The sequence below is a fragment of the Anopheles gambiae genome, chromosome 2 (assembly GCF_943734735.2).
Source record: "Anopheles gambiae chromosome 2, idAnoGambNW_F1_1, whole genome shotgun sequence".
Classification (NCBI taxonomy): Eukaryota; Metazoa; Arthropoda; class Insecta; order Diptera; family Culicidae; genus Anopheles; species Anopheles gambiae.
The window spans coordinates 103,525,829-103,545,149 of record NC_064601.1 but is presented as its reverse complement, the minus strand read 5'-3'; the positions used below and the strand labels follow the sequence as shown (position 1 = coordinate 103,545,149).

General features: G+C 47.8%; 1 protein-coding gene across 1 annotated transcript; it reads right to left on the bottom strand.

Moving 5' to 3' along the window:
• Positions 1 to 633: 633 nt before the first annotated feature.
• Positions 634 to 17,813, bottom strand: LOC1277194 (carcinine transporter). Its single transcript, XM_316638.5, has 7 exons — positions 16,397 to 17,813; positions 8,204 to 8,438; positions 7,847 to 8,105; positions 3,065 to 3,257; positions 2,558 to 2,991; positions 2,119 to 2,467; positions 634 to 2,046 (listed from the first exon to the last, which is right to left on the bottom strand). Exons 1-7 carry the CDS (start codon positions 16,882 to 16,884, stop codon positions 1,842 to 1,844), a joined length of 2,163 nt encoding a protein of 720 aa, XP_316638.4. The 5' UTR covers positions 16,885 to 17,813; the 3' UTR covers positions 634 to 1,841.
• Between the last annotated feature and the right edge of the window lie 1,508 nt (positions 17,814 to 19,321).

Here is a 19,321-nt window from a genome sequence, read left to right as displayed (position 1 = left end):
CTTGTACACTACTTAGATAATCACGTTCATATGGATTTTGAAATTCTTTGTTATCCAGGTTCCCCCTTCAATATGATATTTGGATTAATCTATTGAACTTTATTATTATTTATTGAACTTTGAATAATAAACTGTATGTACCAAGTTGATTGATCTAAAAGCTCCCTATTTAGGTGTTTCTTTAGAATGCAATGCTCATGTTAATTAAGATTAAAAACAAAACAGTTTCTGAACTATCCAAACAATGCCCTTCCCATGCCCTTCTAGTGGTTAGAAAATCGATTAAAATGTAATGCTGAAAATACAAAATTTTCTCATTAATTTTGTGTGTTTTATAAAGAATCAGGTTAAAATGTTACTTCGTTTGTTGAAGCTTGTAGAAATTCATCATACAACTATTGGATTATTGGTGGATGTAATGAACTCGTGTTAGACGGAGGAATGACCTTACCGATTAACAATAATTTTACCCTTTTCCGTAATGCATTTTGTCTTTTAAATAGTATTATCATAACATTTTGATTTGATCGTTATACCATTAACTTATAAAAAGGGAATTACGTTTTCCTTCTTCATTACTTTTGTGTTTGAACACCAATTTATTAAAAAAAAACTTATAACACCAAATAAATGTTCTTTTTGCTTGAGTAATTGTATTTTCTTGATACGGTGAGATTACATTGGTTAAATTACAACAATTTTAACCGTCACAACCATCTCTTCTCTCATCCCAAAAGTCCTCCGTATCACATAAAAAGCCGTCCCACTTTCGGTACGTGTCCTGCACACGCTTCGAACTGTTACGACTGTTTGGTAAGGATTAGGCGAATAAATAAAACTTTTCGTAACGTTGCAATATGCCTGCCTGTGTGTCTCGTTAGTACACTGTGCGCTCTTCTTCCTGAGCGTCTTTGCTTTTGCTGAATTGAAATCTCTTTTCCTTCCTTCCCTAATACATCCTAAGTCATCTGTTTCGCATGCGTTTTTGTGTAGCTACACTGCCTTACTATACGTCTACTGTCCTTGCGAATTCGGCAAGGATTAGTTTGCTGTTGGATCCAACAGCCTTACAACTAACCCATTTTCCATACCTGATGCTTCCCTAATATCCTGGATTAATACTAACGTAAATCTGGCTCATAAATTAGCTTCAATTCCCTAGCGATAGTGAGTACTCCTATGCGTGTTAAATACAATAGCGTTCGCGAACTCGCTATACCAAAGCGGGGGAACTCGTAATACTTTTGCGTTTACTGAAACGGCTTCCTACCTCCCCCGCTTACGCCGTATGGAGATGCTGCAGGGACGCGTTACACCATACGCTCCTTAGCACTGCACAAATCAACAAACACATAGTTCTTCGATTATGCTGCTACTGTAGCTGCAGCTTCGAAGGATAATACTTTTCGATGCATCGATTTTGGCCACTCCGTTTGCTTTCTTATGGCGTTGTGCTTTTGCGTGAAATTTCGATATCCTGGTATTAGGAACTGTTGCACGCATTTCTACTTTGCCGCTCCTGGTCGCGTATGCGTCGGCATGCGGTGTTGTTTGTGCGCCTTTTTCACCGGGCAGCACCTCCGTTCTAACCGATGACCCAGCGTGTAAAACTTAATTATGTCAAGTGTGTGTTACCTCTCTCTGAAAATCATCCGATACGGTTGACTAGAATTGTACCACAATGCACTGACGCTTTTAAAACAAAACACAAATTAAACCGAAACAGAAAAAAATCCTACACATTTTAGAACGGAACCGTCACAAACGGAGCGTATGCACTTTTCCGTGCACTTTCCACAACCCGTGCTACCGATAGGACGGTAGCCGTTTGGAAGCGGTTTCTACACGCCGCCCGAAATCTGTTCCTCCTTGCACTGGGCCAGCGAGCGGACCGATACGCGCGAACGTATCGAACGGTTGAGCATGCTCGAACGCAGCTCACCACGGGTCGATGCCCGCAGGGACGCTCCGATCGAGGTCTTGGACGTGGCACGGGTAAATCGCTCCACGGGCAGATCGTCGCAGGTATCGTCGTCATCCACTTTCCTGCAAAAGGGGAAAACAGACTAACATTAGCACTCCGCTTCTTGCGAGCAGCGCCGGACAGCCAGTACTTACTTCGTGAGACAGGGGAAGTCCCAGATCTTTTGCCCTCGTCCGAATTCTTCACCATCGGCAAGAGTTTGCGGCAGGTCGTGTCCAAGTGTTTCGGGCAGCAGCAGGGACAGCAGTCCCCCGAAGATACCCAAAATGCCCAGCACTATCAGCGGCAGGGAGGGCGAGATGTTGGCCAGATAGACGACGAACGGTGCCACAATGCTCGCGACGTAGCCCATGATGTGGATGAACGCGACGCCCTGCGCCCGGACGACGGTCGGCAGCAGCTCGGCCGCGTACTGTAGCCCGATGTTGTACGAAATGTTCACACTGAAGCGTCCCAAAATCGCCAACGTTGCTGAGTAGGCACCTGAGGAGGGTAGGAGAATAAGAGCGCATGGAGTTTAGGATTGGATCAGAGGGAACAAGTTTCGTGCTGCAAGAACGGCAGAACACTTACCCATCGGTACCATGGTGGCGAACAGACTGAACAACCCGCTGGCGACCATCGTGCCGCAGGCCAACCATCGCCGTCCCCAACGATCCAGCGTCAGAGTGAGGAAGGTATCGGCCGGCAGCTCGGTGGCGGCAGCGACCGTGAACGTGAAGAAGAGATCGAGTCCGAGCGAGCCGACGTTACGCACGTGGCCATCGAACACGAGCGAGATGGCCATCCAGATGACGATCAGCAGGATGGTGATGTTGCGCAGCCGTGGCGTCTTGAACAGATCCAGTACGGAGTAGTTGCTGTTAGCCGCCTCTTCCTCCTGAAGCCGCACGCAGCTGTCACTGAACTCCTGATACACCTTGGCATCGATCGTCTTCTTGTTGATCGTTTCAAACTTCTTCAGGATTCCGATGGCTTTGTCAATCTTACCCTGCGAAACGAGCCATCTAGAGGGATGGGAAAGTGGGTTGGTTTACATTAAAACCGAGCTGAGGGGAAAGGGAATAACGGTGTGCTTACCTTGCCGATTCCGGTACCACCAGTGGGGTAAGGATGGCCAAAGCAAGCGGTGCCGATGTGACAATGGCGAACGTTTTCCAGTCTGCCAGATAGTACGCAATCCAGGGCAGTGCGCAGGAAGCTGTGGTGAAGAACAGTGCGATCGACATGTTGGCGACAAAGGTGCGCCATTTCGGGCCAACGTATTCCAGAACTGTAGCGGGAGATAAATTATTTTGGAAAGTGTGTTATTTTAATTGTTGCTTACAGAAGTTTGCCAACACATTTGCTAGATACGGAAATCCACGGAAAGCCAACATGAAATGCCCATTAGACTGTGACCTATAGCTGGCTAATGAAAGCTAGTGAACATTTCCTACTGATATTTGCTCTGGCTGACAAATTTAATCATCGACATTTATGACAAACTGAGCTAATGAAATATTCATAGGACGGCTTCGCACAGTTGATCGTTTAAAAAGCCGTGTATGATTGATGCAGGGCAACAGGTGTAACCTGTTTAACTCTGTGGTACCACATCTGGACAAATGAATATCCATCATCCATCCGCCCGAGGGAGGAACACTGCATTACTATCAGCTAAGGCGTTACTAATCTCCCAACTCTCTTTGCCGCCAGCAACAGTCGTCGTTGTTTAGCATTTTTAGTGTCAAACACCTCCTCCTCAGCGTTTGCCGCTGCTGTTGCTGCTAGAGGATTGTCTTGGCTCTACGGTCACGCCAAACCGCCCTCCCGATCCCCCGTAGTTGGCGTGGGCAGTGGTGATTGTGTTAAGGAAATGCGGGTGCTATTTTGCACACTTGCACCGCACGCACTGCTCCATCAATTAACATGTTTATTTATTCTGTCACATCATTCGTTCGAAGGTCGAACTTGTGATTTGTACGGATCGGCTTTTTTGTTGCCTTATTTTTTACACTCAAATGACCATTCAGTGTTAATAACTCGAACCGACGGACGAATGCATTACGATTCGGTGTAATCGGGACGTGCGGGGGACTTACGAAGTGTTTACTTCGTATGGGTGGCTGAGGGTGGGTAGAGATGATGCCCAGACGGTATGCTAATTGGAGCAAGAACAACACCATTAGAATTAGTAACTAGCACAGTGGCGCTAGCGGGAGGGTGAGACAGTGGGGATTAGGCATATACGGTCATCCGGAACTGCACACCTGTTGCTGATGGATGGTAGTGGATCATCACGATAATAACTAGTTATGGCATTCCACGTACTACTCGGTGTATTGGAGCTAGACATTGTAATTCCCAACCCGGGTACGGGTTGGTGTTTAATAATCATGGAGCTGGTTTTATGTTAAATTGCCAATTCGAGCGCACGTTTGTAACTGAGGTAGCAAATTATGGATGTCAGGCTGTGGCACTGTTGCCTAGCGGCAATATTTACAAATGACCTCAATCAACAACAGCGTACTGGTTGTGCACAGTTTGACATCGCGAATGAGACTGATGATTGGAACTCTGCTGCAAAGATGCGGTCGGATATGGATCTTGGAGCGATCGGCTTGTGGATCCTGTGCAACAGGCAGTGCACGCAACGAGTGCTATAAATTGAGCACTGGATCCTAATACCCATTAGCGTGGCAGGCAGTGAGAGGCATGACAAGGGCATTCGTTCGATCCCTGCTGTGTAGACGTTCTTGATCAATAATGACACCATTAACGGGGTACACGCAAAATGGCACTAGAATGGAACACAAATTTACGACAAATTCTGTCGAGCCTTCGGTCTGATTTTATCGTCCCCGTGAACCCCGTCCGAAGGTGTGTCACACCGTAACGGAGGAGACCACCGCACATTAAACTATGCGGAACATTCTGTTTGAATTTCTTTTTGGTTTTTTTTTTCGTTTTTGCAACCGGCCCAGCACCCTTCCATCCATTTATCATAAATTAGAATGGTCCTTCGCGTTGAACGTTCGCCAAGCCGGTCGTTGCGGGATGTTCTTTGTCTTTCACTTCGAAGCTGTCGGAGTGTACGTTTGTTTGGTGGCCTTCGGGCGGCGAGCAAGAATTTAACTGTCAGCTGCAGCATATCGCAACAGTTTCATATAACAGGCCAGTTTTTCACCTCCCCTTGATAGTGAACCGAATAGTAGGATCTTTCAAGAATTGGAGTACACCGGTGCCACCGCCGAGGTGCCAGACGAGGTGTGTGTCCGTGTGAGAGAGGCATAATAGTGAAAGGAAAATGGATGGAGGAGAAAAACACGAAACATTTAAATGACCATTAAGTGGCCGAAAATCACCTCACCAGGTATATGAGGGCGCCTCAATCGAAGAAGCTAGGCTTGGAAGTACTTTATGAGCATCCACGTCTTCTATGTGTTAAGCTCGCTCACAGTTTTGCACATGGCTCACGCTGGAGGCTACTGGTTGAAGTTGTCGACACATACACACACACACATGGCCATCAAGCGTGGATGGCCTTGAACGGATCCGAAGCGGCGGCACTGGTGGTGGTTTGAGTGTTTTAAAAAATTCGCGGTCACCGCAACATTCACATTCGAAAATGGAGCGGAAATCATAAAACCGGAACGAAAATCAGCTTCTTGTGTGCAGGAGCTCTAGCACAATGGTGCTGGAAAAACTTCGCTGATCGAAACCACTGATCGTTGGAAAAGGTGAGTGAACTATACATTTTGAACAAGTTATTGATCAATGAGAGGGATCTGTGGGCCCTTTACATCACGGGAAGCCTTTCCGTGCCCCAAGGGGTCCCATAAAGCCAAGCCGAGCAGTGGGGCCTTAGTGAATGAAGTCACCATGTTTGGTGGTTTGTGACCTTCACTTTGATCCCCGCGTCGGAAGGAAATTGCTTTTCGGAGCCCAAAAAGCCTGAGCGCAAACTTGCTAGCCGATGGCCTTGCCAGATGGTAAGCTGCACGGCGTTGACATTCCTTAACTGGGCCATATGTAACCGTTGCCTGAACGTACTTGAACTTGGTGCACGGTGCTAGGTTAGTGACCGCAGCCCGTGTTGACGTGTGCGTCCGGAGAGACATGGCGGAGCCAAAACACTTGGAAGAGGTCGAAGTTGCTGGTCGCATAAGCACCGGAAATCGACCAACCCGCAAGGTCTAGATCTCGTCTACAGCAATGTATGGAAGGTGGTAGAGAGACTGAATCAAGTGGTGAGGTTAATAAAGACATCATAAACTGATCCAGCGTGGCGATTATACAATCGTGACTATTACGTTGCGAGCGTAACTTCCATTGATCGACAGTAACAGGCCCACAGATTCTGTCAAGAACTACTCGCAGCTCATATGGGAGGCTTAATAAAAAAAAGCTTCATGAGAATGCATTTTGTTGGACCCATTCTAGGCATTGTAATTATCGTCACCTTATCTCTCGCCGTACGATGAAGTCATACGCATTTAAACACGACGCCATGGAACCTTTCGCAAATAAAAGTGTTTTGCACATTGCATTTTCTTTGTGTTCCCACTGGGACGTATTGCGAACAGAGCGAACGGAAGGGCCTGTCGTGCAGTTATAATCGTCGCATAAAATCTTTTTTTGATTCTCGTTCATTACCATCGTTAACGGTCTGGCGGTAGAGAACGTTGCCTACGGTAAAATATTAACTCAATTTGTCGGTTTAACGGTGGCCTTTGCTTGTTGCTTGCCGTTATCATAAATCTGGCCAATCGGTGTGAAAATCCCCCAACCTAGGCTGGAGACACGAAAAATATCCCTTCTAATTGCACGTGGAGTATGCATTAAACAACCCGTTTAAAAAGCGACAAAACGGTTGAGGGAATATTTATTACTTGCTGGTGGTCAAATAGCAGGGTGCACCTGCGCACGGAAGGCAGCAATAAGTTTCCCGTCCCGACTTCACAAATGGTCTATTAGGTTATCGTTACGTTTAAGCTAAACTTTCATTAGCAATTCCACGTGATCGTGATGCCGGGCAGCAGCAGCAGCAGCATTACAATCAAAAACCATGCACGATTTTGATCTCTTATCGGACGATTGCAGTAGTGTTAAATTACTAACCTGTGGTGTAATTAATTGCTCTACTGCACGATCGGTACCGGTCGACCGACAAGTGTTCGAGATGGAATCGGGTTAAGTACACGCTGCCGAACGCATTCTGTGACACGATTAACTTATGTAGTTACGGTTGTCGCTTATCTGTGGTGGGCTTGATCTAATCGAATGAACGTGCTGTAGCACGTGCTAAGTGTGCTAATTGGTGCGAGTTGTTAAGGTTCCTTTGGGTATCTTAATGAAATCGCGACATTTTGTGCTCTCGTGCTACTTGTAGTAAGAGTTACATTCTTCATGAACTATGTGGGTAACCGATGCCACATTACCTAGTCTATATTTGTATGCATTCTAGCACCAAGCACCGGTAGAAGGCTTGTAGTACACGGCACCATAAATCCTTCCCATTCCAAGGCAATCACCTTCGCTCACCAACCGGCTGCCCGAGGAATCGAGCGGTGCGGATGAGCCTTTGGTGGGGTTTGCCGGCTGGGGAAGGCATTAAATACGTTTAATAAGGTCGCATCAAAGTGCAAACAGTGCATGCATATGCCGGCCACTGTCAGTCATTCTCACACGCGAGCATGCGTTGGTTTGCGAATGAAGGGTTAGAATTAGTTCGGACAGCAAAAACCCCACCTGTCTATCTCTAGTTCTAGGCAAGGATTATTGTGTATTAGAATTGTATCTGGGGCATCACATGTGGCTTGTAAATTGAAATTATAAGCATATAAAATGATAAATGTGTGTTCTGATGTAAGTCCTTACCTAAAATGTACATCATGGTGAAGCAGTTGTCGAAGGCAAATCCAACCAGAAACCGGCACAAGCTGAACTGCCAGAAGTTGCCGACGAATGCCGTAGCGACACCGGCCGCAAAGCCGATGAGATTGCACCCGGCCAGGGCGGGAATGCGCCCGTAGCGATCCGCAATCCAGCCGAACAGCAGGCCACCGACGATCGCGCCCAGGAAGAAGATGGACTGAGCCAACGTCGGCAGATAGGCATGATCGCAGACCCATTCGAACTGTGCAACGAAAGAAAGATCCCATTAATAATCTTCACACTACTGGAAAAGGCGGTTTCCATTGTCCCTTGTCGCCTGCCTCCCGCTCGTTTACTTACATCCGTTGCAGCGGTTTGATACGGTACGTCCGTAAAGTTGTACTCCCAGCCGTGCCGGCAGGGTTGCGTCGGCCAGGACGGATCCGCTTTGCGTATGTTGTTGGCGAGCACCTCGGTGAAGTTAACGGCATACATCGTACACTTGCTGTAGCTGATCGGTGGGCTTCCATCGCCGACCACACCAGCGTCCAGCTCCGCTCCGTACGACTCGTCCACGGGAATGGCTAATGCTCGTCTGGAGTTGAAAGGGAAAGAGGCAAAGGAAAGGCAGGTTGTTAACAAACAAGGATGGCTATCGTTGGATGGGGAATTGCTCTGCTCACGTTTACGGCCACCAGTCACACAATCTTGTTGTTGTTGTGGTGGCTGGTGGCAGTTTCTATGTGAACACGATAGTTAGGCATTGAGGAACAGCAACCTCCATTCGTGCGAAGATGAAGATCATGTGCAAAATCATGTAAAAAAAAACAGATTCGTTTGCTTCTTCTAGCACACTGATGAGCAGTCCAGCAGACACGGAACAAAGAAAAAGGCGATCGTTTGCTATGCTTGTGCATCCTTGAGATGCTACGAAAGTCATTGCTCCTACTAGGTACCCGAGCTGGCTGCCGGGATTTGGATTCCCTTCACTCGCGAGCCCAGTCAATGAACCGTTGAGGTGGTTCCAGGAGATAATTGGAATGAGCAGGAATGAGAGTTAGCTTTTGCACGTGTGTGTGTGTGTGTGTGTGTGTGTGTGTGTGTGTGTGTGTGTGTGTGTGTGTGTGTGTGTGTGTGTGTGTGTGTGTGTGTGTGTGTGTGTGTGTGTGTGTGTGTGTGTGTGTGTGTGTGTGTGTGTGTGTGTGTGTGTGTGTGTGTGTGTGTGTGTGTGTGTGTGTGTGTGTGTGTGTGTGTGTGTGTGTGTGTGTGTGTGTGTGTGTGTGTGTGTGTGTGTGTGTGTGTGTGTGTGTGTGTGTGTGTGTGTGTGTGTGTGTGTGTGTGTGTGTGTGTGTGTGTGTGTGTGTGTGTGTGTGTGTGTGTGTGTGTGTGTGTGTGTTAATATTTGTTGCTTTTGCAAATCGGTATAAGATTTATTATTAGAACACAACAGACGCTGCTGTCAAGAATCGATGAGAAGGCAAAAACACAAATGATAGTAATTTGATCCTTTCTGGCTATCGCGGTTCTTGTTAGCTTGTGTTTTTTCCTTGTAGACCTTATGTGCTGTTGCAAGTTCCATTTCGATTGATTAATTTTCACGATCTACAGCGAGTCAATTCACCCTTAGCTTGTTGTTAGCTTCAGAGTTCCGATCTGGCAGCCCAAAGGCCTCCACCTCCCCTAAAACCACCGTAGAATCAATTTCGAATCAATCACCGTTTCGCCGGCAAAGGGGTCAAGTTCCGATTTACCACGACTTCTTGCTGTGCGAAGGCAAACAGTGGAATTGAACTGTAAGCCCAGTACCCGGAAGCTCGAACTGGCGGAACTGGCGCAGCAGGACCCAGGGCAACCGAGAAACCATTAGAGAGCGCCTCCTTCAGCTAAACAACAAAACGCCCGGTCAGATGGATTGCTTATTGAGGTTATAAAGTAGCTGCGGGTTTTGGGTTGGTTAGCAACAACGGGCGTTTATTAGCGTCGGATAATTAATGTCTCCGTGTCGCTCATTTGACTGCAGTGCTAAAAAGGCTATTATTTATGAAAACCCTTACAGACTTGGTCGCGAAGCAAAATCTGTAATAAAAAAGGTGCCGCGGAATGTGCGAGAATACTGTAAGCCGTTAAACAGGTTTAGCAACACAATGACTCTGTTTGTGTTTTTTGGCAACTTTTGGCTAATCCTTCATTGCTGGAGTTAAGGGGGAAACATTCGGAATGGGCAAAGGAAGTCAGGAAGTCCGTCATGACAAATGTATTTTGCTGAAAGTCAAGATTGACAGGGCAGCATAAATTAAAGGCATGGTCCTCTCCCAATTAACCAGTTTTTACAGCGCGAGTCTCAGCACAGATGTCTGGTTCTAGAAGCGAAAAAAACCTGATTGTCAAATTATCTAAATTCGTGACTAAAGATCGCCTACAGCAAACAAATGCGGGGCCCTTGATTATTGAAAAAAGATATCAATATGTACTCCAATGCCCCTCTCGCTAACTGTCAAGATCATGTACAGAATCGTGATCGTGTTCAAGATATGATCCTCTATACGGCGTCCCAAAAACGCCAAACACCTGTCTGCGTAGTTTGACCAAACCATTCTTCAATCGCCCTTAATCAAGAACTCATTGACAGGTTGTAGACGGAAATTGAATTAAACAATAACTTTTGCTGAAGTCTACTAGTTCTGGTAGGGCGTCGGGAAGTAGCCCAAAACCATGGACACCGCACTTCCGAAGACAAACGATTCGTTTCACGCCAAAGACAAACCGTTCTACCGGCCTGTGTGTGTGTGTTCTCTTGTTTTCTTGCCACGGCACCCGGACGCGGAGACGCACGTCTAAGAGGAATGGATTTTTTAATCGAATTTCAAGGTTTATTAAACAACAGCATCGGCCAGCGAACGCACCACAGCCAGCGGAACAGCATTGAAAGGGAAGCCCTTTTTCACGGCTATGGTTAAACCATTAGGCAAGTGGTAGTTGGTTGCGGTCAGCGTTGTTTTGCTGTTGTTGTTGCTCTGTGGCTCTATTTCCGCATCTGTATTGCGTGCGTTTTTGTCCAGCGTGTTCTGGCGCGTTGTGTTCCTTTGTAAGCGGAAGGAGAAGTGAGGTGAGTTGAGCGTTTAGACTTTTTTCACCCCTATCTTAGCTAATTAAGGTGCACGCTTCTATTTGGGAGCGTGGTATCATAGAACAATTCTTTCGACACCTTGCGATATGTCAATGCAGTCTGCTAGACTTGAATCATTTATCACCCACAGCGGCAAAGGTGGACCAGATCTACCAGATTATCCGCCTGGACGGGGGGTTATCGATTGTTTCAACTGTGTGCCTGTTTGCGCTTTTTCGTTTCAAGGGATTCAAGCGATTTGCATGATTTCGGACAACTTTTTTGGAAGCTGTCCAATGTCGCGATGACGCGTTTGTCCGCGACCGGCACCTCTCAAGCGGTTTTATATTGCCAAAAACACTTCCCCACCCGCCGTACCCGGTGACTTGTTTGGTGACAGGCATTAAAAAAAAACACTTTCAATTGGCGACTGGGTGGTGTTTTTGTTTCTCTCGGTTGTGTGTGTCTGAAGTTGTTTTGTTTAAGTTTCGTTTGGGGTGGGTCGGGTGTTGTCTCTCCCTTAGCGCAATCCTTTCGCTGTTGACGATATTTATGCCAACAGCATGAATATCCGATTGAATTAAGACAGTTCTAGAAATTCCATCCAGTTGACATCAGTTTTGAATAAAGTCGAAGCCAAAACAAACAATTTTAATGTTTGGTTTTATGTTGATCGAATAAAACAATCAATAAACATGTCTGTTTCTGCATTTGCCATAAATTATACTAATTTACATTCTCCCTGTACATAACAGATGGAAAGTAAACTAATCTTCCTTCTCAGAAAGCTTCTCGTTTGCCAAAAGGCTTTGAAGGAGGCACATCCATTGGCTGACCTCCGGATGTTAAAGCAAATCACGAACTTCACGAATCTAAACCATCATCTCACCCGTCTATCAATCAAGTGCAAGGGTGCGCTCCTTCCACGCGTGTGTCCTTTGCAAATCAACTTGGGCACGATTTTGTTGCTTCTGACGCAAGCCAACCATCCCGGATGTTTCCTGCGGACGGATCCTGCAATTGTACCACATCATGGGGCTGGCACGACGGTTTAGCAATGACGTCAGTGCGTCATAAAAGCCGTAACGGAACGGACATATAAAGGATTGGTTTGGTTTTTGAACACGTAATACCCCGCGTGGTACACAACGGACGAAAACAAAAAAGTTACGTAGTTACGGAGGCGCGATATTGCACCGCACATTGACAGCACATATGGTTACCATCGATCGAAACGATCCTTCCGTACCTTTACCGCTCTACTACCAATTTCGGTCGTTCTGCTTCCTGTCTTCATTTCCTGGCCGAGCGCCGGGGTTGACGTACGAAATGGGGCTTCCCCATTCCTTATCTAGATTGCTACTGGTGGTGCCCCGATTAATGGATCTCCCGCTTGGATGGGTTTTGTGTTCTGTATTACGGCATCGCCGCATCGGACGGGTGGTTGTCAAACCGTTTTTAAAAGACACAATTTGGAACCACTTCCTAGCGGCAGCAGCAGTGATAGAGAGCCATTCGCCCCAAATACCCTTTACCACGTGACCGACCATGACACTTGGTGTGGGGCCGCGCTAGATAAATAGGTCGTTGGACAACGCTTGAACTTCCTAGTGTGGTGCGGAATTCCATGAACAACACAGACACACACACGTTATGTCACACCCAATGTGTAACACATGTTTGATTACAGTAAATTGCCCCTTCTCCCCCTCACAAATACCAGGTGGGGTCGCCCGGTAGAAGTAGTTCTAGAGGTAGGTTTGCGCCTGCACTTGGTTTGACTTACTCACCTCGGACTTTCACTCGAGTGTAGCTGGGGTATAGCCCTCTCCCCTCGCACCGTGAGCTTAAGTGTGGCGCGCGGCATGACCCTCAAAGCAAACACACACACACATACACCTGACAATGGTCCGGATTTCCACGCGCGGTGTGGCCAGTTTTTCTACTCCATAAAAAAACATAGCGCCAAAGCGCCACGAGCACGCGCCAATGCAATGCGCGGCAAGTTCTGCACATTGCCAACATTCACGTGTGCTGCTGTATGGGAGGAGGAGTGCTGCCACTGTGCAGCACAGCTTAATTGCTGTACCTTCAAGGCCACCCTGCGGGGGGGGGGGGGGGGGGGCATACGTCAAGAGGCGTTCTCAATTTTTGTAGCCGTATTCTACCCGATCACTACAAGCTCATCCGTTTTCATCACGAGGCGTGCACCGGCGCGGTTGGTGCGCTCGGGCGGCGTGCGCAAGCCGCAAGACGCCCGGTGCAACCATGTGTGCAAACAACAATGGCCGAAGGCGGAGGCCCACTGCCCATGTTTGCGCTGCAACATAAACTCAATTAATGCGGCTGCGGTGGCGTTCGTTTGCTTGCAAGGATTAGGCCTGAATTGTAGATCAGAACAACTCGATTAGCTTGCCAATATCATGTGTGTGTGTGTGTATGTGTGGACCGTTTTTCGTTCAGGACTCTTGCTGTTTCTTCTTGCCAGTAGCAGTGCACTTGTGACTTGTAAACCGTCCACAGGCTCATCGCGACATGCGCCAAAAGTCCTTGAATGTTTTCAGCATTTCCAGTGGAATTTCACAATAAAGCGTGTACTGTTACTGCACACAGTGCAAGGGGATTTCCAATACTACCTCCCCGAAACCCGTCGGCATCGTGGGTGCTACTTGCGCCGTGTGCCGTTGCGAAATGTCTATTTCACAACGAGCATAGATAAATGAGGCCATCTTGTTTGCTGGTGGGGACCGGCGGCGGCCCCCTTCTGTGTGTGCACTGCTTCACCGCCAGCACTAGCAGCGAACGTGTTTTGACACGGGAGTAGTGGTCAGCATGAGCTTAAGCATTTTTACCTATATAGCACGATAGTATCATGCAACCTGCTAACGGGGCGGCGGCATTCGATTACTCACGATCGATCACACACCAGCACGCCCACCCCGTTCCGGCCTTAACCTGGGCGTGTGGTATTTCAATCAAAACTGCGCACGCAATTCGCGCTTTGAGTTCTTGGGAGGAGGAGGTTGATTAGCCTCTCGCACAGAAGGAAAACGCCTTTTTTCTGCACATTATGCGCACCTGTCAGAGCGCACACGATGCACTGAGACGTCCGAGAGGCCCAATTTGACCTTTAAAAAAGCTGACACCCACCAGAACAACAGTCCTCCCCGCCCGATCTGCAGGAAAAATGTTGAGCCGAGATGATTCGACAGTTATCGGAGGCACAAAAGGGGGAAGCGCGCTTTTCTGTGTGAAATCGGCTCAAACCTTGACGGGAATGGCAAACGGGCCGTGCGGGGTGAGTGTGCTGTGGGGGGTGTGCGTTGTCCGGCTGCTTATTTCCCGCACTCGGACGTGCGTCTTTGAACTTCAATTTCTGCTGCAGGCTTAATTGGCGTGATCCGTTGCGATTCTTTGCCACATTGGGTCGCAAGCACACAGTTTGTCGCAAAGCTAAGCAAGCAGGCAGGCAGACACACGGTAGCTGCTTGTGCAGGTTTGGCTACGCGGGGGAAAAACACGTTTGCCGGTCGCGCAAGGTGCGTTACCTCGAATTTGGGTCAAGTTGAAGTTGAAACTTTTCGAATAGGTGCATCGCGCGTGCTTAGGAGATTGGTGGCGCTCTTTTTTGCTATGGCCGTTTAATGCGTTTGTTTGGAAGTGGATGAGCCTCGCGGATCAATCGATCAGTAATTGATCGCACACAACAATAACCACGCACACACACGCCGGGAGGGTGTCGATAGAGAGACCCATGGACCGGCAATTAACCGAGATGGCTCGAGAGCGCAAAATTAAACGATCGAACCACGCAGCTCAAATGAAGCATGCCAGTGGAAACTTGGCATGGCCAAGCAGATTGCGTAAAGAGGGTATGATTTTGGAAGCTAGAAGCGTACTCACCAAACAATTGCGAATAATTATGGGCTCATCTGCCCATACATATTGACGCTTCAGGGTCAATGTGGCCGTTTGGCTGTTGCAACCGGTCGACGTTGTTCGAGCAACATTACACTGAAAATAGAAGCTTTTTGCTGGTGGCAGAAAGCATGACAAACATGCTCTGTACCATGTCACGGCGGGTTACACAAATACAAATCGCTTGAACGAGCGATCCAAAAACTTTTATGCACGGGCTGCAGCTATTTGTAAGTACACGTTCATAACACATCGCTTTACGTACGTTGTACTTTGTGCCGTTTGTGCATTGCAAACGTCAATGGCACAAGCTCTGCCTCAATGATTTGTAGTAAACGCGATGCTACTAATGCGCGAAGCAAAGCAAAGCAAAAAAAAAAGGAAGTGCCTGAGATCCGGCATGTGTGGTGTACCGCGCACTTGAGTGGCCGCCAGCTACGGAATCAATGCACCCCGTTTGTGCAGCATTGCAACGCGGAGGGAGGTTTTTTTTCTACTGCAACACACACACACACACGATGAGTGCATTTTATTCTTGAAAGAAAATGCTACATTTAATAGACCTTGCTTTGGCGCTGAATGAGGAAGTAAATTGTGTGCAGGGGTTTTGTGCGTCTCGTCTGCGGTCGAACGTAATGCACCAGTGCACTGAGTCATGCTTGCAGGTCACAGCAGTACACGGAAGCTAGCGTGATCTTTAGGCTGGAATTTCACACCGCCAACCGCAAGATCAGTGCAGAGTGCGACCATGCAGTGTGAACTTGCAATTACATCCAGCCGAAAAGGCACTAGTCACAAAGGTAATCTGTGTCCAAACTGTATGCCACAGCCCGTGCACAGTTATCCTTCGATCGATCGAAATCAATAGAAAGTGTTTTTTGTTGTTTGTTTTTTAATATTTCCCACCAACATGCAACGACACATCATATGGCAATAGGTGATCGTGATGCATTGCTGTGTTTTTGTATGTGTTTCGTTTTAAAGCAAAAAAAAAAGGCTGTAGAAGAAAACCCCAAACACATCGTCAAAAAAACCTTGACAGAGCCATTGCTGCTGCTTCTACCGTCGATCACAATCCGCGCCCGTCTTCAGCTCACCAACGACAAAAGAGTGTCCGTGTGTGTGTATGTGCGGCCACGCTCTAGCGGGCTTAGTTCAAAGACGCTTCGACGCTATGGTCAAAACACAACGGACGAGGCAGGCACATCATATGCGGACACCTTGCCGCGATCGCGTACTTAGAGGGCACCGTCGTATGCACAACCTTACGTGTGGGTGTGCTGGCTGTGACGACACAACGTCCGAACCCCGATTAGTGCTTAAAGTTCACTTACACACACACACACACTCAAAAGAGTGCTTGAAACCCTCGATCGGGGGACGATTGAGCCATGGAACTCATCGAACCAAAGAACCATCGTGATGGCGTAGCATGATACTGACCAAGGCAACCACTACTAACTACGTACTCTAATACTACTACTACTACTACCACTGCTACTCACAAACACACGCTAAAGCACACGTACCTTTCTTCCACGGACAGGTGCTGCAGTTCCGGCACGTAGCACCAGTGCTCCTCCGGCACGAGGGTGATGAAAATTTGCGAAAAGTACACGAACGCCACAAAGAACGCGAACGGTATCATCAGCAGGAACAGTATCTTCTGATATCGGCCAAACTCGCCCACGTGCGGCAGCAGATCGTCAAAGTCTACGACCGGTTTTTCGGCTACTGCTGCCCCCGTGCTGGCGCCATTGGTGGCCACCATCACGACACCATGCTGGTTGCTGTTCTTTGTCTCCTTGCGCAGCTCGTCCTCGTGATTATCCTTGCCGGGCTGCTTCTCCGCCGCCTGGGCACAGTCGCTCACGAAGCCATTGTTGATGAAGGCGTTCAGCTTCAGGTTAGCGCTTAGATTGCTCAGGCTGGCACTGTTGTTTAGGCTCGGCTCGTTCAGCTCCCGCTCGTCGCCGACGTGCACGACCGGAATGCTTTCCTCTGGTTTGGGCGTCATTTTGTTTTGAAGCGGTTTTCAACACGTGTGTATATATCCTGGTGCTATGTGTGTACTGGTATAGTGTTTTAGAGTAGTTTCGTTTTCGTCTTCACTTTGAAGTGCGCTTTAGTTTTGGTGCAAAATCACACACACACACATACACACACTTGCACACTTACATGCGAAGGATATACACTCACTTTGCGGAAGAACTATAGAGGCAACGGGACACACACACACATACACTGGGGTTGTCCGCGTTTGCTCACACTTTCTCGAATCTTTTACTGTTGTTGCATATTTTACTCGATTCCTTCCGGGTACGGCTATTTTGCAGAACCGCAACAATATACAGGCACACTTTTCGTGGTACTTCACTCCTGGTCACTGGTTACACGATCTTTTTTTTTATTGCTACTACTAACCTATCCAGTACGGTGTTTGCGCGCGCTAAACATCCGTAAGCGACAGGGGTTGTAACAAACAAAAAACTCGCGATCTATCTTTTATGTTTCTTGTTCTGAACCACGCAAGTGCGCTGCTTTCAAGCGGCCTCACTCAGCTTCAAGCAGCTTCAGCTCGACCGGGTAGTGTGCGGATCGGACGTTTAATTGAGTCCGGTTCGATGCCGCACCGAGGATATATAGGGCTATTAGCGGACCCGCTGCGGAGAGCCGAGATCTCTGAGCTGAGAGCAAACAGAGATTTGTCGCTGCTACTGCTACCACTGTCGCTGCTGCTGCTGCTACAGGTGCGTGAGAGACGGTGTGACACACTCGCAGATCGCTCGATCTCTCGGGCTCCGTCTAGACGGCCCGATCTCGCTCCGAAGGATACGCGCTTTTCCGAGATCGAGGTGCTCCGTCTCCGTCTGGCCGCAGTAGAACGCAGAACGACACAGGGGCACACACAGGTACTGTACACCGCTTGCCACCAGTGCGTAGACTCTTCTGTCTGGGGCTTTGGCCAGTGGTGCTGAGCTTACCTTACCTGCGGTACGTGTACACAGGTAGCTGAGCCATTCTTCTATCGCACCCCGTTTGTTAGGTGGCTTTATTCGTGCACGTGAGTGTGTATGCGTTTATGGTACACCTTCTTACCCCCGCTACCGATCATAAGACACGATCGTACAGTGGGTACAGGCGAGAGACGGCACGATCGGTTCAATCCGGCTTACTCCTACCCTTCCATTCCATTGCTATTGCCCGTTTGAAGCACGTCATGAAGCCGGCCGCTCTCTCGCTCAACGGTTTCGAATAAGCAGCTCCGCTCTCAGTACGTTCAAGCGCACTGTAGAGGAGTGATCCTCTGGGTCGGCAGGGTTGACGGAATCGGTACGGGCACAGTATGACCCGTGCAAACCCGGCAGAGACCTGCTATGATACGGCTGGATTTTCCCAACCTTTTTACAACCGACTTTATAGAAGGGAACAACAGCTGGCCCCCCGGGAGATTTGCTGATGCACATAATGGTCTTAGCTGTATTCAGCAACACTCACACTATGACTCACACAAAGCAATCGTTTCTGCCTTATGGGGGAAAATTCAACGTTTGCGCACAAAGGATCGGGAGACAGCAGCAGTATTTCGAGTTTTCGAAACGTGTCTAGTAATAATTTGTTTTAAATTTTCCCGCTGTAAATCCCCGACACCCTGGTCCGTAACACTTCTAAGCGGGGAGCGATCGGTTCGCTTTTGTCTCGTAATAGCATTACATATTTGCACGAGTGTTTCCAAAAACCGATTGCCAATTTCCATTAGCACCCATGGGCCAGGGATGTTCGGTTTGGCACATGGTTTTGCACGAAAAAACGGGAAACACGTGTCGAGAGATGAAGCTGTGTATATGCACTTGATGCTCATTGTTTTGGCGCGCTTGCCAATTTCCCATCCGCGGCTGGCTGGCCAACAACGCATTAACTGTGAAACATTTAGCACGTGGCGTGTTTTTGCCTGTGAAAACATAGGCTAGAACAACTCGAGAAATCGCAAATAATACTGTTGAGCACCGTTCAACTCTACAGCTGAGTAAAGGGATGTACGCAGAGGGGTCGTTTTTGATTGATTCCTCTTAATTTGAATTCACATTACACTAATAACGTTTCTTATGAGCGGTTCCGTTGCCAAAGGCGGCTAACCTAAATGGTGAACGTTTTTATTCTGTATAATTTTTAGAACAACATCAGCGGGTTTTGCTTCACGCATTCGTCTGGCCTGATCGATTCCATTATTCCGTGACTGCATCTGTATAAATATACATTTGCAAAGCTGCTCATCCAACGCTTCTGTCTGGCCGGTTGGTGTGCAGTTTTGGTTTGAAAAAGGAAGTAAAAAAATGTTTTAAAATGTATCTAGAACGAAAAGCATCGTCAAGCACGTTTACTACTTCTCAAAGCGTGTGTGTGTGGTTTTGTTTGGTTGTTGATGTTGATCTACTCATTTCGTACAACTCTAC

Coding starts and splice junctions, on each gene's coding strand:
- LOC1277194 (XM_316638.5), bottom strand. CDS start 16,884: ATGACGCCCAAACCAGAGGAAAGCATTCCGGTCGTGCACGTCGGCGAC. Junction 8,439..16,396: donor CACCTGTCCGTGGAAGAAAG/GTACGTGTGCTT, acceptor TTTCAACTCCAG/ACGAGCATTAGCCATTCCCG. Junction 3,258..7,846: donor CACCATGATGTACATTTTAG/GTAAGGACTTAC, acceptor CTCCCGCTACAG/TTCTGGAATACGTTGGCCCG.